We start from the raw sequence: 23572 nt of genomic DNA, 5'->3' as shown, positions 1-23572 counted from the left end.
AGAAATCACGATTTTTCGGGCTTCCAAAGACCCTAGCTCCCAAAGTACTGCTTCGATTTTTGTGCTGTATTTCTCATTTTGTAGGTAAATGTATTGGCTTGAAATGTGTGCATACTTTAAATGTGATAAATACAGTGAGCATTGTTGAATTCGCCCTGAAAGGAACTTGGTGTGTTGACCTCGTTATATCCCTCTCCTTTTATATAGTACTAAGAGACGCCGTCAGTGACAGTATATACCTTGATGGCAGTTTTTAGCGTTACAAGCCCCTGTGGAAGGAACAACATGCAATTTGTTTATTTTCTCAGATAACATCAAAACACTATATAAAGGAATAGAGGCATAAACTAGTTTACTAGTAACAGCGATCACAATCAGCAAATGTTTGTTATCAGTTTGTCAATTAATTGATAGCTGATTACTCGTAATCACAAAATGAACGAAGCTCACTTACATCAGTCACACATCACAATGTTAACACAAGTATAATCCCACCTCTCTTGGATTGTTTTAGTAAACACGATTCAGTTATAGGGAATAGCTTTGATCATTGCAAGTCTATCGGTTGTAAAAACTTTGTGATGAATACCATTACTCAGAAGTTTTGAATTACGCGAAAAAAACTGCGCTAACAGGTCTTTTGTGAACTTTCCGTGAAAATTGCACCCCTTTAAAATATATACGATTACAGTAAAAAAGCTTATCTAAAAAAAGAAATATAGAATAGTCACAACTGTGTCTATAATCTCCCTGATGTCCTGACAACCAATGAAATGGAAGACATTTTCAAATAAGGCCAGGAAGGTCTGCACTGAGGGGAAGGCACAGCTACTTACCACATTATTAAAAATTTTAATAGCATTTTAATTCTCGAGTATTTGAATACAGGGACACATTTAATCTTAATTTTCAACATTATATTCACTACGAATGAGTACCATAACATCCATAACTTAGGATACTGTAAAAAATGTTTTAGCCCATGCAATCACAACATGAAACTGTCACACATTATATGGTCATTTCAGTTACACATGCCTTGCTAAATGTAATCTTCACCAGCAACGTACTTTCTTAAAATACAAAACATCTGAATTCACAGAAATTCAAATGACAATTGAAAGTAATCTTTTCCTCCACAATGATTAATTCAAGTTTATTTACTAAAATTACTCACAGCGAGTTCACAGCAGGATCAATATTTTCAGCCTCACACACTTAACATCTGTACATTTCTAAGTCAGAGGAGCTGTTGAAACACATTTCCACACTACAATAACATGCCAAGAATCATTAGTGTAATTGTCTAATTACATTGACAATGAAGGAGCTACAAGCCGGAGATCAAGATTGATCCTTTCAAAAGACACGCTGAAGCAATGTAATTATGTGAACACGATTGCCATACGCTCAACCGAACGCCCTTGTCAATTACTGAGAAAAAGCACCAACAATCTGCAGTTCACAAGGCTCAATAAGGAGCTGTACAGCCCATCTCACCAGTGGGGAATCTAGCACAATGCTACTGTTTGCTGGTGAAAGACATGACTAGGGTCTCTAGTCAATTAAGCGTCTCAATAGCCATTGGCACAAAGCTGTCTTACAGCAACAGTGGCTAAACCAAATACAAGTACTGTCACAGCCTCTTCTCAAATCAACTGATTTATCACTGACATCAAATACGACTTCCAACAACAAAAAACTCCTCAGAACTGAGGATCCTGACTTTCTTTCAACCTATTTCCATCCTATTTCTTTTGTCAGTGTTTTTTATTTAATATTTGTTATCCTCAGTTACACATTACCACCACCTGTTCTTTGTGCTCTTTTATGTATTTTCAAATCACACGATAATATGTAAGGCAACTATTGGGCACAATATATACAAGGCTACTGACAAACATAAGCGTCTATTATTTCATTTGATTATCAAATTACAGTGTTTGAATATCTCTCGTATAATCTTTTCCACCACATAATACAATACATGGCATGTATGATAATTGAATACATCCTTAAGAATTTACTGACGAATGCATTAAATGTACTGTGTGTATAAAAGGCACTTAACTTGTGATAATACAGCGTGGTTTACAGCACACTAAGTGGTTGAATATTATCCCCACACATATCATGTCCCCTGTGGAGCTCTGACAATGGCCTTCCCCGAGAGATTGTCATGCCCCACAGGACACAAATAAAGCACACATGACAGGTTGTGAACAATAAGCACATCTCTGAACCAACTGCTCAACAAAAGACTTCCCAAGCTCGTAGCTCTGCCTGGGACTATTTATTGCCTTTTCCTATTAAACTTGCGCCAGCAGTACAAGCTTTTGCAATTTGTTTTGAACGCGAGTTACTTACTCATCATCTTTGTAGAAGTCCGAGAAGAGTCCCACACGTTGATATCTTTTTCTGGGAGGCTGAGATGGGTCAGTACGTCTTATCACAGGAGTTGAAGCTGGTTCACTTTCTTCTTCTGTTGAATGTCTGAGAAAAAAACAGGCCTTTTAGCAAGCAGCTTTACTGGCAACATGATGTTTTTATCATTTTACCACCATTACATCGACTGTTAAATAATGAAATGGCTTTGGTTTCAACATGACCGCTTCTCGACACGAACTAAAGCCATCACATTAACAAATGTGTAAATTCAATAGTGCCAAAGAAACTGAACCTAAAATTGTAAATGCTATTAGGTCATGAAGATGTGTTGCAAAGGGCATTCATCAAACTTGACAGACCATAAACTTTACTCGGGCATTTGATTACAATGGAAAATGATGTCGCATCATGAAAAAATAACTTCAGTTACTATGTGTCAAACATCCCTTCTGCTTTACTATAATCAAATCATCTACATTCCCCTATCCAGCTTGATGCCATTAGACCTGACAGCATTTTGTCACCTTTTTTTTTTCGGTAACAAGCTCGATTGCTCTTCCAAGATTATTATTGTAGTAGTAGTAGTAGTAGTAGTAGTAGTAGTTTATCTCATCTATTCAAAATATGAAACCATTTTCCTGAATATTACAAGATCATATCTTAGCTGATACAAAAAGTTAGTTTGTAAACACTAAACATGTCCAAACAAAGGCGATGTATCTACAGATGACTGCTTTGTAATAAAATCTTTATAGTATTAATGTAACCTAAGTATTTGTTTCCCAAATGACAATGCAACTATTGCGTATGCTACATGATAATAAAACAAAGTGCTTTAGATAACTGGAAATTTGCTGAAACTCAGTGAAAAAGGCTGTGAAGATTGCTGAGATTAGGAGATCAACCCTGATAGGATGTACATTGAGCTGGTGAATACAGTGGATGTTGTGTTATGTACATCCATTATGAATAACCATAGTGTTGAATCTGAAAGCTGACATGCAGAGGCCCAGATAAGCTGCGTATCTTGGTAAAATATGCATCGAAATTTTCCAATTACGCATTGAAAAATAATTGTTGCGTACCAATTGCGCATTTAAAATGTTAGATACGCAAAAAGTTTATAACAAATGCGTATGGAATATATTAGTACTGTACAGGAATAGTGTTGTACTGTCAGTACAGGATGAGTGATTGTTTATGAAATCGTTTCCATTATAGTTAAGTTGGTTTTGATTAGGTATGACATAAGGCAGAACATACCTGCTTAGTAAACATACCCAATGACATAATACTTAGGTGAGTAAAATCACTTACATACCCACATATTTGAAAGCAGTGGGTAACGGAAAATGAAATACCCACTCAACATTCATAATACCAACTCCCCAAAAATACAGTGGGTACAGTACCCACATGAGCTCAATCTTATCTGGAGCTCTGGACATGTTTGTAATGTTGAAATCTCTCGCTTGTCTCTACACCAAGCCGGTGTTCAAAACAATAACACATTCACTGACAAGAGCTATCGGTAGACAAATCATCTTTTTTCTTCTTCTGGTGTCATGGTCACATGCAGCATGTTAAGTATTACCCATCCTTTATAGGATACATGAACTTTGGAAGTCGTTGATCTTACTACCTTTATTACCCTTAGAAAAGATTTCTTACAGCACAGACTGCAAAGCCATCTTGTGTAACAATAAATTGGAGCTGCTCCCCTGTTTGCAACAGTTGCTAAAGTCATACCATTCCAACTTCAATTAACCTGATGACTTACCCACATAAAATTCTACTAAAGCATATAATTACCTACTTCAAGCACTAACTACAACAGCAGGTAATTTCTCTCCTTCAAAATCACCTGATAAGCTAAGTAACTTCAATGTTAGTGTGTGCTTGTGCTACAGTAATACTGTATGGTTTTCTTTCATGTGTTTGTGATGCATTGCCAAAAACAGGCATGTCACTGAAAAGAATCCAGCATGGCAATAATCTGTTTTATTTCTTTCATTCACAAATAATATTTGCAATCATTATTCAGCTTCTCTTATATGGATGGTATCATCACGCACTTCTAATCTAAATATTCAAAGACAGAAATATTTGAGCTTAACCTATCTTAAAACGCTGAAAGTGTATCCGAGAAATAATCACTGACTTTGTCCTGATCAATCATTCATCTACCAAGGAAAGATAAGGGTACATAACCTTTCTTTATTTTCTGAAACAGAAGTGTTCAGACTAACAGACATCAACAAATCACCAACAGTATACGACAACAGGAAATCTATTCAATATTTAATACCAGGTACTTGTGGCAAATGTTTCAAGTTGAAACTTACTTAATAACCAAACATTGCTGTAGCTCACCTGTCATCCATGTCAAGCTGACGTCGGACTTTCTTCCTCTTTCCTGTTCCATCTTTATCGAAGGATAACTTTTTCCTCTTGTGGCGTGGAGTAGGCAAAGGCTCATATTCCCGAACACACAGTTCGTATCACAGACTCTATAGTATCATCAACACTATCCGCAGAGGTATTGCACAATTCATCACTATCAGAAATCACAGCACTAATAGTTTGACTGTCACACACATTCTCAGAAGACACACTTTCAGACACTTTCTGAGATTTTGACTTTGAAGATTTATCTTCATTTGCACTACTCAAAGACTTCTTACTTGATTTCCCTAAGCTGAGTTTTTCTTTTTTCACAAATTGTTTTTTTCACTTTTTCGGGTGTGATGGACTGAGATCTTGAGCTACAGTCAGACAAAGAGTTGTGTTTTGCTGCCTTTGTACTTGTCGGTGACTGTAGGGACGAAGTATCTGAAGCACCACCATCACCACCCATGAAGGAGGAGATGTCAAGGATTGGGGGTGACTTGGAGGTGTTGCTCAAGCTACCCAGCACTGAAGGCTGAGTCTGGATGGACAGTTCAGGAGGTTGAGAACATGCTGAGATTGCATCTCCAAGCAGAGTCTTTGAGAACACTTGTGTGAACACATTTCTATCAGCACCTAAAGTAAGAAATTTACACACAAAAAATATAAATAATTATTTTGTAACAAATGTTTGGTAGCATATTAAAAACATTGATATTTTGATACATATGTACAAATAAAAATACTTAGGTATGGCTGAGACAAACTGTCCAAAGGAAATAATACCATGACCCTCACCACCTCCAATTTCATACACCAGATTGCCAGAGGTACAGAAGCTCACCTTTTTTTAATTTTGGTTGAGCATTGCACATGAATTGGTTCTTAAATATAGCTGCAATGGCAGCTATTGAAAATCATGTTAAACAATAATGATCAATTTCAGATATCATCACTGGTGTGGAACAAGTAAGTGAAGTGAAGTTTCAGATTCATTGGTCCTGAGGTTTCTGCAAGGATGATGTTTGAAGTGTGATACTATGTAACATGAAGTACGAAGTTCATGCCATTTGCAGAATACAAAATTTATACATGTATATGTCAGGGTAGAGATTGCGATCTGAGTCTCTACGGGTAGAATCTCCGATCCTACTATCGCAATCAGAGTCTCTACCAATAGAGACTCTGATTATATAGAATAACCTATACAATCGCAATCTATACCAGTAGAAGCTCAAATCTGATCCTACTAGTAGAGATTGCAATCTAAGTGAATATTTAGAAAAACAAAATTTATTTTCATATATTGTAGAAAGACATCTTCCATTGAAAAGTGCACACTGTTTGATGTTTGTTACAAACAAAATGAAAATAAAATATTGTTACTTTGTTTTCATTTATGATTGTTATTGTAAAGAAAAGTAACTCTAAAATTAAAAAAATAAAATTCAATCTTTGGGGTGATCCACACCTATCTCATGGAGAGAAGACATCAAGAGCCAGATCATGATCTGACCTTGTTTCACCATGGCTTATTACTCTTTTGACTTAACTGGCAGTTGTAATGAATTTTGATATTGTATAATATCAAAGAATGTGTTACCACTTTCATAACACCAACAACATAATGGTAACATCTGCTATTGACTAATGCTCGAGGAACTGGACATTTCAAATTCATCAGATCATATACACGATAATCTGCATATTTTTTACATAAGCCCGTCACGACAAGCATAGAACTGACTGACTGACTGAATTTGGTTTTACGCAGCTTTTAGCAATATTTCAGCAACATCACGGTGGGGGACACCCGAAATGGGCTTCATAAATTGTACCCATGTGGGGATTCGAACCCGGGTCTTCGACGTGACGAGCCAACGCTTTAACCACTGGGCTACCCCACTGCCCCGTACGAGCATAGAAAGTCAGCCAGATAATATTTAAAATGACTTCATGAAAAGCACTGACTTTTTTCTCCATCATCATCAAGATATACCGGTAACTTCTGAACTTAATACATGTACAGTTTACCTTCCGAATTCAAAATTGGCAAATGAAGTAAAGATGTAAACTGCTTAACAAACAGTCTGCATTCGGAATATGAAACTAAGCTGAGGAAGTGTGATGGCTACTTGTTTTTGTTAATTGACACTGAACGCCAAGAAAAAACGCAAACCTCTTTTGTACAGCAATAAATATGTTGCATGTGGCTGCACGAAGAGTATGGCATTTCAGCCATTCATTTCTCAACCCTGATGACATATCTGTTCAATCCTCTTACTTTTAGTTTTATTTCATTAATTGTTTCTGCACCTATCGTTTGTCACAAAGGCCAAAAATCAACTACACTGAAGCATTTATACTTACTTATTACAAGCAAAGCTTTTAACATTTAACAAATTATCCATGTAAAGCAAGGGAAACAGCTGGAAAGAATTCAATATTAACTACTCAACATCAATGTGTGAACATGCATCAACATTATAAGGTTAAACTTGATTCTGCACTGCTGGGGTATCATTAAATAGATCAAATTTCATACAAATTATCCCTCATTTATAATTGGGGCCATGTGACAAGCGAAGAATGCCATCATTGAATGGGTCAAAAGAATCAACTTGCTGTGTTGAGGCTGTTGAAAGCATGATCAATCAATACACACATATCAAACACACTTGTCCTGAGACCATTTCTCTCTATATTCGCCACTTTATTGATCGGTTTTGTGACGAGTGGAGTCATTATCCACACAAGAATCAATATCAAAATGCCAGCATGGCTTCCTGGGTCTTCACTATTCCTAGACTCATGTGATATTCTTATCTAAATCACCATCAGTCACTGAACAGCACTGCCAGCTAACAAGCAAAGGGCAGGATTGTCCTTCAGGAAAAGTGGGTCACCAGCAGCAGCATCACAACAAAATGCATTAAATACTGATGCACAGGGAAATATCTTTAGTGGATTGAGCTTCAATTACAGCATTAGGATTGTTGCATTAATAACGTTTTGTTGAGTTAATCATGACATGAGTGTGACTATAATTGAGGGTTTGGTGATATCAATACACTGAGAAAAATCTTAAGATTATGACAGAAAATGATTGGGTTGGATGGTTGCATCAGTTATGATACTGGATAAACGTTTACGAAAATAAAGAGTATTACTGATTTACAGTTGCACGGAACAACTGGTCCACTTGTGCACACCTTCTGCAATATGCACCACAATACTACTTAAATTGGTCAGTATACTGACACACACATAAACAAGTGTGTTTCTGTTATATCATTGGTGAATAGAATTCAAAAGTTTCTGGTACAGCTAATCTCAGGTGTATAACATTAAACATGTACACTGATATATACTCATGGAAACGAATAAGGGAACACATGAAAGTACACATGTTCTTTTATTTATTTCCAGAATTTCACCCACTGTGCAATACATACCCTGTGAAGAAACATGGAAAAGAATAAAGGAACACTTGTACTTTCATGTGTTCCCATATTCGTTTCTATGAGTATATACATATCTCACTGTGTTCCTTTCCTTGATTAAACATTAAGGTAATAAATGGCAAACACATCTCTTGACTAGACAACATTCCAAAATGGGAAAAGTTAACATTTGGAGCTCTAAGGACTTTTAATAAATGAAGGGGAAGGTAAAAAGAGGATGGTAAATAATGCACGAGGAACTAGAAATCTATAGAATTGGGCAACAGTGTCCATTTCAGAAAGATGAAAAGGTAAAGCCCCTACCAAATTTAGAATAGGAAACATTTGATGAAACCTGGGGACAGACCAATATGTTTTCAATAAAGGCATAAAACTTAGAGAATACCCCTGTTTTAATAGTGTATCAGTCACACTTCTCACATTTACCACATCTATTTACTGTTCAAAGACAGTTATAATCAGTTAAAGAATTACTTTTTTGTTCTTTCAATAGCAATGTTCAAGAAAACAAAAGTGAACTCAACACAGTATAGTACTTGCACCTTCTCAGAAAAGCAAAGTTCAAATCAAAACATTAGTTGTAAATTACTTCAAAATTTGTCATCGTAAAAACACAACCAATTAAATTCAAAACTTAGGTAAAAATAAATAAATTTGACCCTTTCATCTACCTTTGTTATTTTTGTGCTGCCATGACAAGTGAGTGACAGGTAAATGAGATTGTAAAATGAAAGCTAAAAGCTGATTGGGCCTAGTGGCATAAGGGAGATGACTTACATTTCCAGATATGATCATTCCAGCCAATCAAAAGATGTGTCACATTGCAATGGTCAATTTATTCTGAATTTATTGCTAAACCTATGGATACTGAAGATAACTACTTCTGTGGATACAATAAATGATTAATGTATTCCAATTGTTACAGATAATTACTTTAGATTTGGATCAATGAAACGTGGTGTTAAGCAAAAGTATGATAAAAATCATGTATATTTAGTATCTTGTGTGTCAAGTCATAATGGCTGCATCCTGAACAACACTGTGGTACCACACAATACTTTCTGCCAGTAACTGTCCCTTATTAACAGCTGCCTTATGTCTTGTTACTATCTGCACATCATTCCAACCAGCAACTGTGTTCAATAACTCATGACAGTGTAAAAGCAAAATATTGCGATACATATGAGATTCACATCGAAGTTTTGCAAAATTGTGCAATACAATATTCTAAGCAATACACAGCTCTACTGGACCATCCCAGACTTATTTGAAGAAACATTTCTATGAGGCATTAATGTCTACATCATTTGTCACAGGTAAACAGATTTTGGGCCTAGTATTGATACTTAAACATAGTATTATGTGTGGTTTGTACACTTTAAACCACTATTTTGGCAACTGTCACGTTTAAACTGATTTCAAAAAGAGAACTAATATATGGTGAACAAATGGCAATCTAGTGTTCAGAACAGAACAGTCAATTGTCCTGTGATATTCCTTCAACCAAATCACGTCTTGAAGTCATGTGTGCAGAAGTCATGTTGTCCAGCCTAGTAGGAGTAACATCAGAAAATTGTTGTTATCCGTGAAATTTGTTTTGTTTGTTTGTTGTTTAACGCAGCACACAGCAATATTCCAACTACATGGCGGCAGTCTGTAAATAATCAAGTCTTGATCAGACAATCCAGAGATCAACAACATGAGCATCGATCTACGCAATTGGGATACAATGTCAACCAAGTCAGCGAGTCTGACCACCCGATCCCAATAGTCACCTTTTAAGATAAGCATGAGTTGCTTAAGACCAATCCTGACCCAGATCTTCACTGATTTTTATGTATAAGAGTACATTTTACTGATTCCCTACTATCTTTTTTGCACTACGACAGTTGGTGGCAAATTGTACTCACTGGCACAGGTTTAATCTATGTGGTTCTCCCAGTGTGGTTGGATACATTAATTAAGAAATACAGTTCGTGCTACCACCATGTATAGTGTAATAAAACACACTTTCTCCCTGAACTATTATAGCTAAAGTACGAGGACGCTTGCTTCCGAGTGTTTTAACGTTATAATAGTTCAGGGCGAAAGTGTGCTTTATTACACTATACATGGTGGTAGAGTGAACTGTATTTCTTTTCTAAGATGCCAAATTTAATATTTTCTAAGGATAATTACAATTAATTTAAGGCAGAAAACAAACGACGGTGTCGGTGACCTAAATTAAGAATCCTCGCACAGGGCTAACTGGGGCGCTGTTCTATTGATGTGTCTTCCCCCCCTACGTTAAGACAAACATTACCAGAAAAAAAGAAACGATAACAGTTTGATGAATTTCTCTGACTTTTTTTAATTACATCTGTCATTAACGTAAACCATATGGGACAATATGATCGTCGCATTTCTACTACCAACGTAAGTTTAGATCAGTACATCCAGATGAAGCTGAGTAGTCAAGCGACATTCCACGATTGCATTGCGGGAATGTAAACGTTACCGTGTCGCTGAAAACTTGTGAGTCGAATTGACACATTTTAACCGTCGTAAAACATAAACGTAATGTTTCCACCAGTGATGTTAGCTGCGTGGAGCAACTGCAAACCAAGAAACGGGATGCAACGGAGTAGTTTACTGTAGGATGCCATACGAGGCGATGACAACCGACATGCATCGTGAGGTCGCTTACATTGTGACATAATGTAAAATGGCTCGATTACGAGGGGGCACACTAGAATGGCGCAGTGACGGGATAACGTCATTCAAGTGTTACGTCATCAAACAACTATACCTTTATTGTCTGATAATGTAATTTTTTTTTTGATTGTTCTAACCGCTAGGCATCTTAGAAATCATTATAAAAAGTGACATTTGAAAGTTCATGTAACCCAACCTATTTCCAAGTGTTTGGGTTTAACAATGATCACAAATAATATGACCTTGTGGGATGTAACCACAATGTTTTCCCTATAGTAATTGCTGGCAGATTCCAACATGGATTAGGTAAACTGTGTTCAACCTAGCAAGGTCAGCCAACAGCCTCAAGAAACACAACGAATAGTTGTGCAGCTAACTCACATGACCGATTGGAAAGACACGTTTCAGATGTTCTTGCATTTGGACAAGATACTTTTCTGTTTACAGTCTTTGGTTCATGGCCTTAAAGGACATGAAATGGTGCTCAGTCGTCATTATTTCACCTGTTTTGTATTGGTTATCACTGAAATATATGAGCAAAATGGATTCAAAATTTGATCTTGCATCATTAATATCTTTTCCAGGAATGACAGCTTTTCATAATTCAACAAGCAGACCTTAGACAGTAACATGCATATAGCGATAAACATTGATTTTCCCCTCGAGTGTACACTTTTCTGTGACACAAACCAAATGCTTTAAAATTAATTTCGTCACTGTCTCTGTCAAAACGTCAATGGAGCTTTCATATTGTCAAAAGAATATTTTTAAAATTCAGTAGCATGCAGTAAAGGCTTCTCTAGTTCGCAAGTGGTAAAACAGACAAGCCTTTTTCAAAATGTTTAATATGGATGTCAATCCAGCCATACATTTTTGTCCAAATACATTACTTCCAGACCATGACTGTATATAAAACAACTTAAGATCCAACAATTACGAAGTCACAGAATTGTACGAGTAAAAGTGCAAGAGTAAATAGCAATGACCTCAACTTTAAAGACTACCTGACATTTGACAGACAGAGCACCAACATTAGATGTATAAGTATTTGTTTGTGTTGTTTATGCTGCAGCTTCATGACAGGGTCCTGCAGATCATCAAGTCTGGATAAGACCATCGAACAACGAACAAGACCACATCGAACAACGAACAAGACCACATCAAACAACAACCAACACTTCTGGGGTGAGATGACAAGCTATCAGGCAAGTCAATGAGCATGACCTCTCGAACCAAGATCTATGCCTCTTAGGACCAGCATAGGCTACTGGGAACCAGAACATTTTGGATTTTGACTGAAGAGGTAACCATGCCATGTGAAACAACCATACAATAGAAAGGGGTCAATCCTACATAAAAATAATTTCTATCACTTGACATTCACCTTATACCTCGAATGCTAACATTTTTAGAAAGAAATTATGAATGAACTTCTTTTAACAATTACCTGAAAAGTGACCTTGATCTTTGACATTTGAATTCTTAGATTTAAATGTAAAGTTTCTATGTCTGCAGAGAAGACAATGCTTCAGAAAGTAACCATGTCTGCCCTCTAACTAATCATGATCAGGACCTTTTCAAAGTCAGACCACATCCTTATGTGTTTATATCAAGTTTAATGCCTATTGCCTGAATATTTTGCGTGTGTTTTCATGACCTTCATCTTTGTTCTGTTTATGACATGTACCAAAAGAATCCCCCCAAACAGGGCAAGGAGAAGTCCATGGAAGACTAATGTCAATAACTGTAGTGTAGTATTCATAATAAAACTGGCAGTAATATTCAAACATAGCCTCAAAGCAGCTGGAAATACATGCAATACATTTTGGAGTATCAATACACACACCTAAGTAACGTTTATGTTCAAGTTGTCATTTCAGGTTGAATTGGCTCAGCAATCTTTATATAACCATGAAAACCATTCATTCAAGCCATTACACTTACAAAATACTTCTGGAGAGTGTTGAAATTTGGTATTTGTGCATGGTGCAGTAAACAAACAACTGAATTATGTATGTTTAGGTACATATTAACTTATTCTGCACCTACAAAGATGCATAAAAAAGCATTGTCACTAAGGTGACATAATCCCCCGCTGCAAATTATCAAATCAAACTTAAAAAGTAATGAAAGTTTAAGATGAAGTTAAATGTCAACAAAAACATGACCAGTCAACCACTCTTGATATCTTGCTCTTTAGTTGTTCAAACACACAAATATTTTCAAGACTGACTTTGACCTTGACATGAATGTCATAGTTTATGAAATATGCAAAAATGGTACTAAAAAAATTGCTTATTGAAAAACATTCACGGGAAGTCTTGAAAGACTATCAAGAAAATCTAGTGATTTCAGGTTAACATGCTGAAATCTTCAAAGTGTCGCAGTGACCTTGAAAATTATGTGAAGGTCACCAAAATCGACTGGGCCTTGCACTTTCCCTAGATGAAGCTTGGTGTCAAATATGAAGAAAGTCCAGTGAATGGTTTTGAGATATCTAGCTGACCATCTTAACATGCAGGTTAACATACTGAAATCTTCGAAGTGTCGCTATAACCTTGAAAATTAAGTGAAGGTCACCGAAATCGACTGGGGCCTGCGCCTTCCCTGGATAAAGCTTGATGTCAAATATGAAGAAAATCCAGTTAATGGTTCTTCAGGTATCTCGCTGACAAGCATATCATGCAGGTTAATATGCTTAAATCTTCAAAGTGTTGCCATGACCTTGAAAATTATGTGAAGGTCACCAAAATCGACTGGGCCCTGCGCCTTCCCTAGACAAAGCTTGGTGTTGAATATGAAGAAGATATAGTGAACGGTTCTTGAGATATCTCGCTGAGAAGAGTAAAACGTTTTTAAAGTCCCCTTGTGACCTTGAAATGAAGGTCAAAGTCACCAAGCCTGACTGGGACCTTTCTTATACTGTGATGAGCCTAGGTTACAAATATGAAAAGAATCTAGTTAACGGTTCTTAAGATATTCCAATTCGTACGTACGGATGAACGGAGCCTAATACTATATCCCCCGCTACGCTCTAAACGGGAAGTGGGATAATTAGCAGTTAAGGAAACACATGCTGAACAGATTGGTAGGTCTTCACTGCAGCTGACTGCTGTCAGTTGTTAACATATACTTATTAACAGTACCATTGATTTTTAAAGAAGAAATTACTGTATAATTATAGTCATTAAACATGATAATTTGGCATAAAACTTGATGGCTCTTTTTTATTTCTCTGATTTATATCAGAAACTAAACAACAGAGAACAGAATTCAAAACAATTTCTTTTCTTAAAACCCTCAACATTATGTGTACTTGTATGTGTTTAACATTCCCTTATCTTTGAACAGAGCTTATCTCCTACACAGAGCTATCATGCATTTCAAGGTTATTATGAAAAGGACAAAAGAACCTTTTACGGTTTTGCAGTCCAGTTGTTGATCACTAAACATTGGGGGCAACACTGTTTTTATCATATTGCATCGACTCACACCTCGAAACAAAGTGTAGCTAACAGAAAAATGAATCTGTACACATAACTTGCTTTCCTTAATAAAGTCACATTTATTGTAGCTGGACGATCACATGTCATTTAACTTTTTTCGTAATGGAAAGAGTAAGATCATGAAATAAACCAGCAGTGAGAGGCCAAATTGCTCCATACATCAAACGTATCCGGAAATATACAAACATGTGGCCACATAATCTGAGTTATGATTATAAATGTTTTACTTTCATACAGCAAAATCTGCAATTAAAAGGACATAACGCTAGAAAATATTACTCTTAGTAAAATAGACTCGAGAAGATCCGGGTTAGAATTGGTCTTCAGTAACCATTGCTTGTCGTAAGAGGCAACTAACGGGAACGTCTTGTCATGTCGCTGACATGGTTGACACGTCATTGTATCCCAATAGCGTAGATCATACTGTTGATCACTGGACTGTCTGGTCCAGACTCGATTATTCACAGTCCGCTGCCATATACCGTATTTCCTCTAATAAGCGCCCTTGCGCTTATTTTTCAATTGACCCCCAGACCCGGCGCTAATTAGAGGCCCGGCGCTTATTAAAATACCTTGTATTTTTAAAAGCAGGGTTGCGTAAATGAAGTTATGATTTAAGGGACCATTCCTTAATATATTTATTTTTAGACCAAGGGAGAATACGTTTGTGAAAAAATGCAAAGGTCTATACTCGGCGCTTATTAGAGACCCAGCTCTTATTTCTTAAAGCACTGCTTTATCCCCAGTGGTTATTAGAGGCCCGGCGCTTAATAGAGGCCCGGCGCTTAATAGAGGCCCGGCGCTTAATAGAGGCCCGGCGCTTAATAGAGACCCGGCACTTAATAGAGGAAATACGGTAGTTGGAATATTGCTGAGTGTGGTTTTAATTTAAACAACCTTACCAACCAACTAACTTGGCAAAATAATAGATACTACTTTTTCCCCTCACGGCATCAGAATATATTTCCTTTATATCACTGGGTTTGTTTCAACTAAATCACTCATAGATCGCAGGTAAACGTGTGTACACGCAGTAATAAAAAAACCTGCACATTTAATTACCTATCAAAAACAAATACGAACTGAAAAGGTAGTGATGTTTATTTGAAAATCTGACGTCTTCACTGATTAAAGTCATTATATCATAAAGAAGTTCATAAAACACTATAGTCATCTGATAATGGATGTAACCTAAGAACCTTCAATGTCTGTACCTTACGCTTCAATTGTGATAAGTACAAAATTTAATCTGAAAATGAGTTCGTATTTGTGTCACATGATCCCACCTCACCATCCCATTGAAAATGTTTCACATTTAACATCATTACATCTTTAAGTTTCAGGGTAAGTTAAAAGTTTAGTCCGCTCATTTATGAGTCATCACAAGGCCTTGAGTCTTGTGCACAATACAACCAGTTGAAATTGGTCCCCAGTAATCAGTGTTCATTCTAGAGTATAGAATTGCAGCACTACTGCACCAATTCCTATTTGGATGTTGAAATTATCACCCACACACAACAGCTGGGCAAAAATAAAGAATGCAAAACACAAAAACATGTCCATCTCAGTGATTTTGAAGCCTATAAAAATCAGTAGGACAAATGTCCTGAGTGGGTGTCTGGCTATAGACCATTGACCTAAAGCTCTTTTTGACATTTTTTTAATCCCAATGCTATCATATAACTAAATTGTTAATGACATTTAATGTTGCAACTTGGATTCTACATATACAGCAAACTTTAAGCTTTTTTCAAAGATTTATGACTTATAAACAAATAAATGAACATCAGTCACTCCTCTGTGAATAAAGAGACTGAACAAAACAGAAGTGTTGTTATTTTTTAATATTCAGTTGTTTCAAACGGACCCTTAAAAGTGAACATGATGTCACAGCTTGCTTCCTTTCATCCAACTGTTTGATTCAGCTAAAATGTCATAGCTATGGAAATACAATAATTAACACAGATTTTCTTTTGTCAAACTCAGACTTGCAAACTTTAAAATTCAAACAGTCAAAACTTCCTGGTTCCAGAAGACAAAATTGGTATGTAGTCACTTCTGCATAGTGAAGAGCAGTTAACTCTTTCAACACCAGTCAACCAGAGGCATTTAGTTATTTACTGCCATGACACCGAGTTCCCAGAGACTCTAAGGTCATTGATGAAGCCTATGTTTATGAAGGAAAATTATTAGCTTGTAAAATGTTATTGCTACTACCTCTCATACACCAATTAAAAGATCTAATCCCACTGTTGATAAATATGAAATTTATTTTTCTAATATTATTCAAATAATACAACTACAACTTAAATAAATTGATTTTTTTAAATGAAAATGCAAGCATTTATAATGTCCAGATAAATCACGAAAGAAGCAAAAACTATGGCGATTTTTTTCCATTTGTGACATGTCATAACATCCCCGTGCCTTTTTCGTTTATATTTTCATTTTTATGTAATCAGAAAATTATTATAAAAAGATTTCTTAAATAATATGTATGGTCGCCTATTTCCCGATATCAGTGGCTTTCCGCTGAGTAACATGACACAACAACGGAAAATACCTCTTTGTATTTTGTATGAATAACATGAGAGGCGAATCATTTGATGGCGGGTATCGAAAGCTCTGAACATCAACAATATCACTATACCCTTGCCGAGAGTATTTTCACAGTTGTAAGAAGCGATTTTATTGGACAAAGATTGTTTTTTAATGAAGCTTTGTCGCCACAGTCTGCTATAAGGTTCGTGATTGGAAAAAATCAGAAACGTGACATAAGGCAGACAATCATATTATGGCAATGGATACCGTCCTCGTAAACGAAAGCTCTGAACATCAACAATATCACTATACCCTTGCCGAGAGTATTTTCACAGTTGTAAGAAGCGATTTTATTGGACAAAGATTGTTTTTTAATGAAGCTTTGTCGCCACAGTCTGCTATAAGGTTCGTGATTGGAAAAAATCAGAAACGTGACATAAGGCAGACAATCATATTATGGCAATGGATACCGTCCTCGTAAACGAAAACTTTTAGATTTAGACGAAAGTTTTGGGTAAAATAATGCTATTCTGAACATATTAAGCAAGAAATCGCTACCTGTACGTAAATTATGGAACTTATTGGACGTATTGTGCTAGGTTATGATCTGTGACAAATGCTTCATGTATATATTTTCGCATTAAACATCGTGTCCAAGCGTGAAGATTGAGGCGGCGAAAGCCGAGATGTCACTTGTCAGTGACTTGACTTACATTACATGGTCGCACAAAAAGATTGAAATAGTAATTTTATATGTACGTTTGACAACTTTTATGAATGCTATTGTTGATTTTATTCATTAGTTTATTCAATTTATTTAATGATTTCCTCGAAACATCGTTACATGCGGGTGGGGTCGGGAAACCCCGTTTCTGATTGTCCAATGCTGAAATTAGCAGCCAATCACGCAATCCAATACATGTACATTTGGCAGCTTATTGTGATAAAAATGGATGCGTAAATACATACACGCTGCGGAAACATGATCAAGATTTTGTGGTTAGTTTTTGATGAATTTGTAAATGATAATGTTCGTAATTTATTAGGTCCAATATGTGAAAATAACATTGAAATTATCGATCGGCCCGAGTGTCCTAATTAATAAGAAAGTAGTCGGTCATTTGAAAATGTTATCGGACTATGACCGAAGGCCGATGACAACCTGAAACCCTGCATCTATATGGAATTTTTTTTAGATCAACCTCATTAGAGCCTCAAGGAGGAGTTATCATTGAGAATATCACTATCGCCAAGTGTCCAAGAAGATTGGCTGACAGAATTAACTGGCTGGTGAAACAGATGGGTTGATTGGCTTACTTTGACATGGGGAAAAAGTCACTATGAGTCTTGAATAATTTAATTATATTACATCAGGCAATCCTATTTCACTATCTAAGCAAAAGAAAAACAAAACAAAAATTGAAAATGAGAGTGAATGAAACATAGACAAATTTACAACAAAAATGTTTTTAAAAAAGTTCCTGTTCTAATATTCAGGTCTTGAGTCTTGTTCAAAAGAATAAAACAGGAGAAGTCTCAGTGCAAACTGTCAACCAGCATCAATGTTGATTGTCCAAGAATCATTATAAATAAATACTTCGTGTTTTGAAAATGATACCACTGTGTTTGGTGGGACCAAAGGGCCCCAGCAATTAGGACTATTTCTATTTTCTGTATGAACAGATTCAATGATGACTGGGTGGTGACTTGGTGTGACAATAAATCCCAACAGTATTTACACTAACTCCACTCTTCTATACAACTGCAGACTGTAAATAGTAAAGTCTGGATCAGATAAACCAGTCATTGATATTTTGAGTAACGTCTCAACCACTAGCATACACTGAAATGCAGTCTGTGAGATCACCCCAAGCAAGCCGGACCACCAGATTCACTTAGACACAATGTACAACATACGTTGCTGGGGTTCCACACAGAACAGGTCGCACTGATCACTACTGCAGACATTCCCATAAAAAAAATTACAATACACTCCACCCCTTTCATTTCATGACAGAAGACAAAAACCATTATTTCTTACCAGTGTTAGATACAGATGGCTTGGGTGTTGGAGGAGGGTGTTTCCGTGGTCTTCCAACTTTTCTCTTTTTCAGGCACTGGTAATGGCGGACTCTGTTCACCACTGCCAATGGGTTCTAATGTGGGTGCAGTCTGACTTGAGAACAAGTTCATCAACTTGTGCCTTTTCTTTGGAGGCAAACACTGTTGGCTGGGAACTTGGCACTCCAACACAGGCGGACCAGAATCTTCTGATATACTCCTTTTTCGAGACATTTTCATTTTTTCCTTTAAGACAGGAATACTATGTTCTTTCAATGTTTGATCTTTCTTAGATTTGAGTTTTTTGACAGTTTTCTCCAAAATTAACTTGTCTTTCTTCTTCTTTTTCACATTTATCTTTGTTAACCTAAATATGCTTGGTAACAAAACTTCTCCAGGTCTTACTCGAATAAATGTATCACCTCTTTGTTCTGAAATAGCCATGTTTTCTAATTCATTGATCAAGCAATCCATATTTGCAAGAAAAACAGGATCAACAATGTTTCTATGCTTTGACTTAAAATATAACAATTTCTTTTTCCTTTTTCTGTTTTTATCACCAGATCTGCCCAATTCATCATTTTCATCTGGTGTCCTGAACGAACTCACAGACAAAAGTCCAATGCCTGATGTTGCCTTTGGTATTTTAGTGTGAAATCCCCTGAAAAGGTACTCCCCTTTGAAAGATGAACTGTTTGATGATGAAATACTAGATGAAACACTTGCCTGTTGAAACTTTGACACAAATGTACTACTTGAACTTCTCAAGAAAGAAGGTGTAAATGGTTTCTTAACAATATTAGCTTTCACCTTTTTACGTCTACCCCTTGTATTTTTCCTCATCATAACATGAAGTTTAGGCTTTCTGATTTTGGGGACTACTTTTTGTGGTTTAGGCTCTTGAAAGTCACTGTTGGTGGTAAGTGTGGGCTCAATGTCATTGAGATTGTCTTCAACATTGAAGTCATGTATTTCTTCATGATCACTTTCAACCCCAGGAAACTGGGAGTTAATAGAATCCTGAACACTCTGTATGAGTGATGTAAATTCATTTTCAACTGGTGATCGCTGAACATGATCTTTATCTTTTGTTAATTGGCTTGTCAGGGCAGCCAGTGCTTTTTCAATAGAAGCAGCACTGGGTCCACTTTGAATTGGTAGAGGGTACTTTCGAGGTCTACCCCTCTTACGTTTAGGCTGACCATCTTTGCCAAGTAATGGTTTACTGAAAACTTTCGGACTTTGAAGAACTGACTTCTTCGGGCCAGGTCGTCTCCCCCTCCTACCAGGAACACCTAGCTGTTTCACAACCTGTTTATTTGGTTTCAGAGCTGAAGATTTTTTTCCAGAACCTTTCGGTCTACCAGGTCCTCTTTTCACTGGCACTTGGACCTGGGTTTCCTGCAAACTCGATGGCAGTGTGTGGTTCATAAAGAGTGGAGCACCCATGCTTTCAAATGACTGCTCAAACAGTGATTGTTTTCCACTTGCCTTTGCAAGTTTCTGAAGAGCCCTTTTCTTCTTCAAAGTTGAAGAACTATCATCATCTCTAATTTTCTTTTTTCTCCCAACCTTTTTCTGCACTTTAAGTTCAACAGGAATTTCACTTTTAGGTACCTTATACTTCCTCTTTGTGTAAGGTCTTTTACCTCTTGCCTCAACAACTGTTTGAACTGGCATTTTGTCAAATATATTCCTGTCCAGAGATTCATTCTTCTTTCCAAATTTGCTCACTGAATGCGATATTTCTAACTCATCCAGAGTCATAGACTGATTCTGGTTTTGTTCGATGGCTGTACTACTGTCTGGGATATTGTCATAAAGTTTACTCTTTCTGTGAAGCATATTGGCATATTTCTTTTTGGGTGGCCTGCCTCGTTTCTTTTTCCCGGTAGAAAATGAAGGCATGAAGAACATATCCGAATAGCTTTTCTTTGGGTGTACACTCAAACTTTCTTCTTCCTTACTGTCATGCAGTTTGCTTGTTTCAGTCATGGGTGACTCTCTTGCAGTGCTCGGTTGTGGTGGAGGTGGAGGAGGGGGTGGTGGTGGCAGAAGTTCCTGGGAATTATCCACCTTGTGTTGTTCCTGCACATGGGAATCAATAGCATGGGTTTCCCCAAGAATAACGGAATTTGGGGAATCATTTCCCGATGGAGAACCAGCAATAGACTGAATACCACTATCTGGTGACACATTAGACATGGTGTCTAACTTAAGCAGTTGTTCGTGGTGTTCAGCAACAGTTCTCACCCGTTTTGCTTTCTTTTGATGTTTGTCATCAGCATCTTCATCAGTTGATATGTAGCTGGGGTGAGAGCTGCTTTGAATGCTGGCCGAATCATTATGTCTTGACTCAGTGTCTGTGGTATCTCCAGAAAATTCCTTCTCAGAATCAGAATAAAACTTACTGGGATCAGTGGCTGGTTCAACAGTGCTTTGTGGTTTTGAGCCTGTGGAAGCAAGCTGTGTAGTCTTTGGTTTATCAGCTTTCTTAACAGGTGATTTACATACTGCACTGTTGACACACTTTGATTGAACAGTTCTGCTCTTTTCTGATGAGGTATAGTTCTCCAATGATGTAGTGGGACTCTCGTCTGAAGTGGATTTCATCAAGGATGTATCTGTGGATGCCTTTGCTGTTGGTAGTGATGTGGCTATGCTAGAACTCTGCAGCAAAGGGGAACATATATATATTACCAACATTTAGATTTGCATCCATCAACAAACAACCCTTCACAAATTAGTAGCCATGATTACAAAATAAGGTATTCAAATGAGATGACTCACATTCTTGTTTAACAGCGATACTAGAGTCATATATTCTATTCAGATATCCATTCCTTTAATAATATAAAATTAGATAAAATAATCACCTGAGTTGGTTCTTGTCGGTCACTTTTCTCCGTCAAAAGTGCTGACTCGTTATCTTTGTTTCTAACAGTTTGGTGTAATTCTTCTTCATCTTCTTCATCATCATCTATGTCCAAGGGAGACGATGGGTTTAGCGAAGAGGTGGAGCTCTTCTTGCGTCCAGTACAGGTTATTTTCAGCTTTAGTTGGCCTTGATCAAAGTTAGTCTCTTGAATTGAGAACTGTTTGTCATGGCTTTCACTGGCATCAGTTTCAGATCCTGATTCGCCGCTGGAGGAGCTATCAGTACTGTCTTCTTCTGCATACCCTTCCTTATCAACTTCACTCATTCTCCCCCAGCTCTAGCCCCGTGCCCCGTGGCTTCCCGTCCAGGATTACAGTCACTTTTCACTAGCCAATCAAACTGAAACAACAAGCATATAATTTGACATCATCACTTCTTGCAGCAAAACTGATTACATTACTACATTACAAACTCAAATACTATACCCAACACCTATTGTTTTTTAATCAACTTCAACATTTAGCATGAAACTACACTAACTAAACTTTATTTTCAAACCAAACAATGGAACCAGTGTATGAAATAAGGCCCGTCCGACCGTCCGAGGCGGTCTAGATTTCTGATGGACGGTCTAAATTTACAGCTAGCCAGCCCGATGGTCTGGCAATTCTTTTTAGATGTTCCATACATCTGACCATATTTGGTCTGGTTAAATCCATTTTTTGCTGGTAACATTTTGTAGTTACAAGCCCTGATGTCTGGCTGGATTTTTGGCTTATTTCATACACTGATGGAACATTTTAACATTCATTACTCATTAACTGGGGATACACATAGCCATGTGTCTATTAGTTTCGTATTTTAGCAAAAAAGCTAGAGGGACTGTTTTGCTTTCCAAAATCTACTTATTTCACAGGAACCACTGTTCTGAAAAGAAAACTTGTTGTATATGACAAAAGGTGTCTACTCCTGTCAAATGTTTACTGGCATTTGTCTTGACCTAGAGTAGAGTACCAACATATTTGTTAAACCCTGCTTAACATGCAAACAATATGATGGTCACATTTATCATGTTCAGAGACCATGGCAATTAATTCTTGTCAGGACAAACAGAGGTTCTGACACCCCCCTGGTGTGTTCTGGAAGCAATTAAAACTGTACAAACAAATATAACTGGCTTGGCTCAAATTTCTCTGGCAATAGTGGAGCAGCCTTTTCGTCACCTTACATCTGATGAATATCCATAAAAGCCATGCTAGTTCACAAGCTTTAAACTACTGAATTGTTCCAGCAATAGGTGTCCTCACTGACTTGATGCATTTAAAGACTTTACAAATTACGTCAATCAAAATATAGGTTTACATTAGTCCTTTGGATTAGTTTTGAAACAAAACTCTACAAATTTCACAGGATGGCTGAATCAGATTTTACGTCAGTTTAATAACCAAAACAAAAAAGATTTTCCATCATATAACAAGAACACTTATGAACACTGTCATATGTACATCTACTTGAAGACAAATAGACTCCATTTCCCATTCCATACAAAATTAAATCCTTTCAAATTTCTACTTTAACTTGGACATATATTGGGGGTCAAATGACAGGGAACTGACAAGATAAAAGTATAGTTCCATGTGCCCATACATACT

The 23572-nt window shown here is 36.9% G+C and overlaps 1 protein-coding gene across 1 annotated transcript in view; it reads right to left on the bottom strand.

Moving 5' to 3' along the window:
* The window catches only part of LOC124284568, a 50281-nt gene that overhangs the window by 25157 nt on the left and 1552 nt on the right, over positions 1-23572 (bottom strand). The window contains 6 exon segments of the mRNA XM_046720661.1: positions 2368-2493; positions 4762-4871; positions 4873-5111; positions 5194-5412; positions 19030-21712; positions 21919-22319. Coding sequence (XP_046576617.1) covers positions 2368-2493; positions 4762-4871; positions 4873-5111; positions 5194-5412; positions 19030-21712; positions 21919-22245 — 3704 coding nt within the window. The 5' untranslated portion in view covers positions 22246-22319.

Source organism: Haliotis rubra, unplaced genomic scaffold (assembly GCF_003918875.1).
Source record: "Haliotis rubra isolate DU_JTF1 unplaced genomic scaffold, ASM391887v1 Scf34, whole genome shotgun sequence".
Classification (NCBI taxonomy): Eukaryota; Metazoa; Mollusca; class Gastropoda; order Lepetellida; family Haliotidae; genus Haliotis; species Haliotis rubra.
Note: the sequence above shows the minus strand (reverse complement) of the source record. Positions and strands in the feature narration are given on the sequence as shown.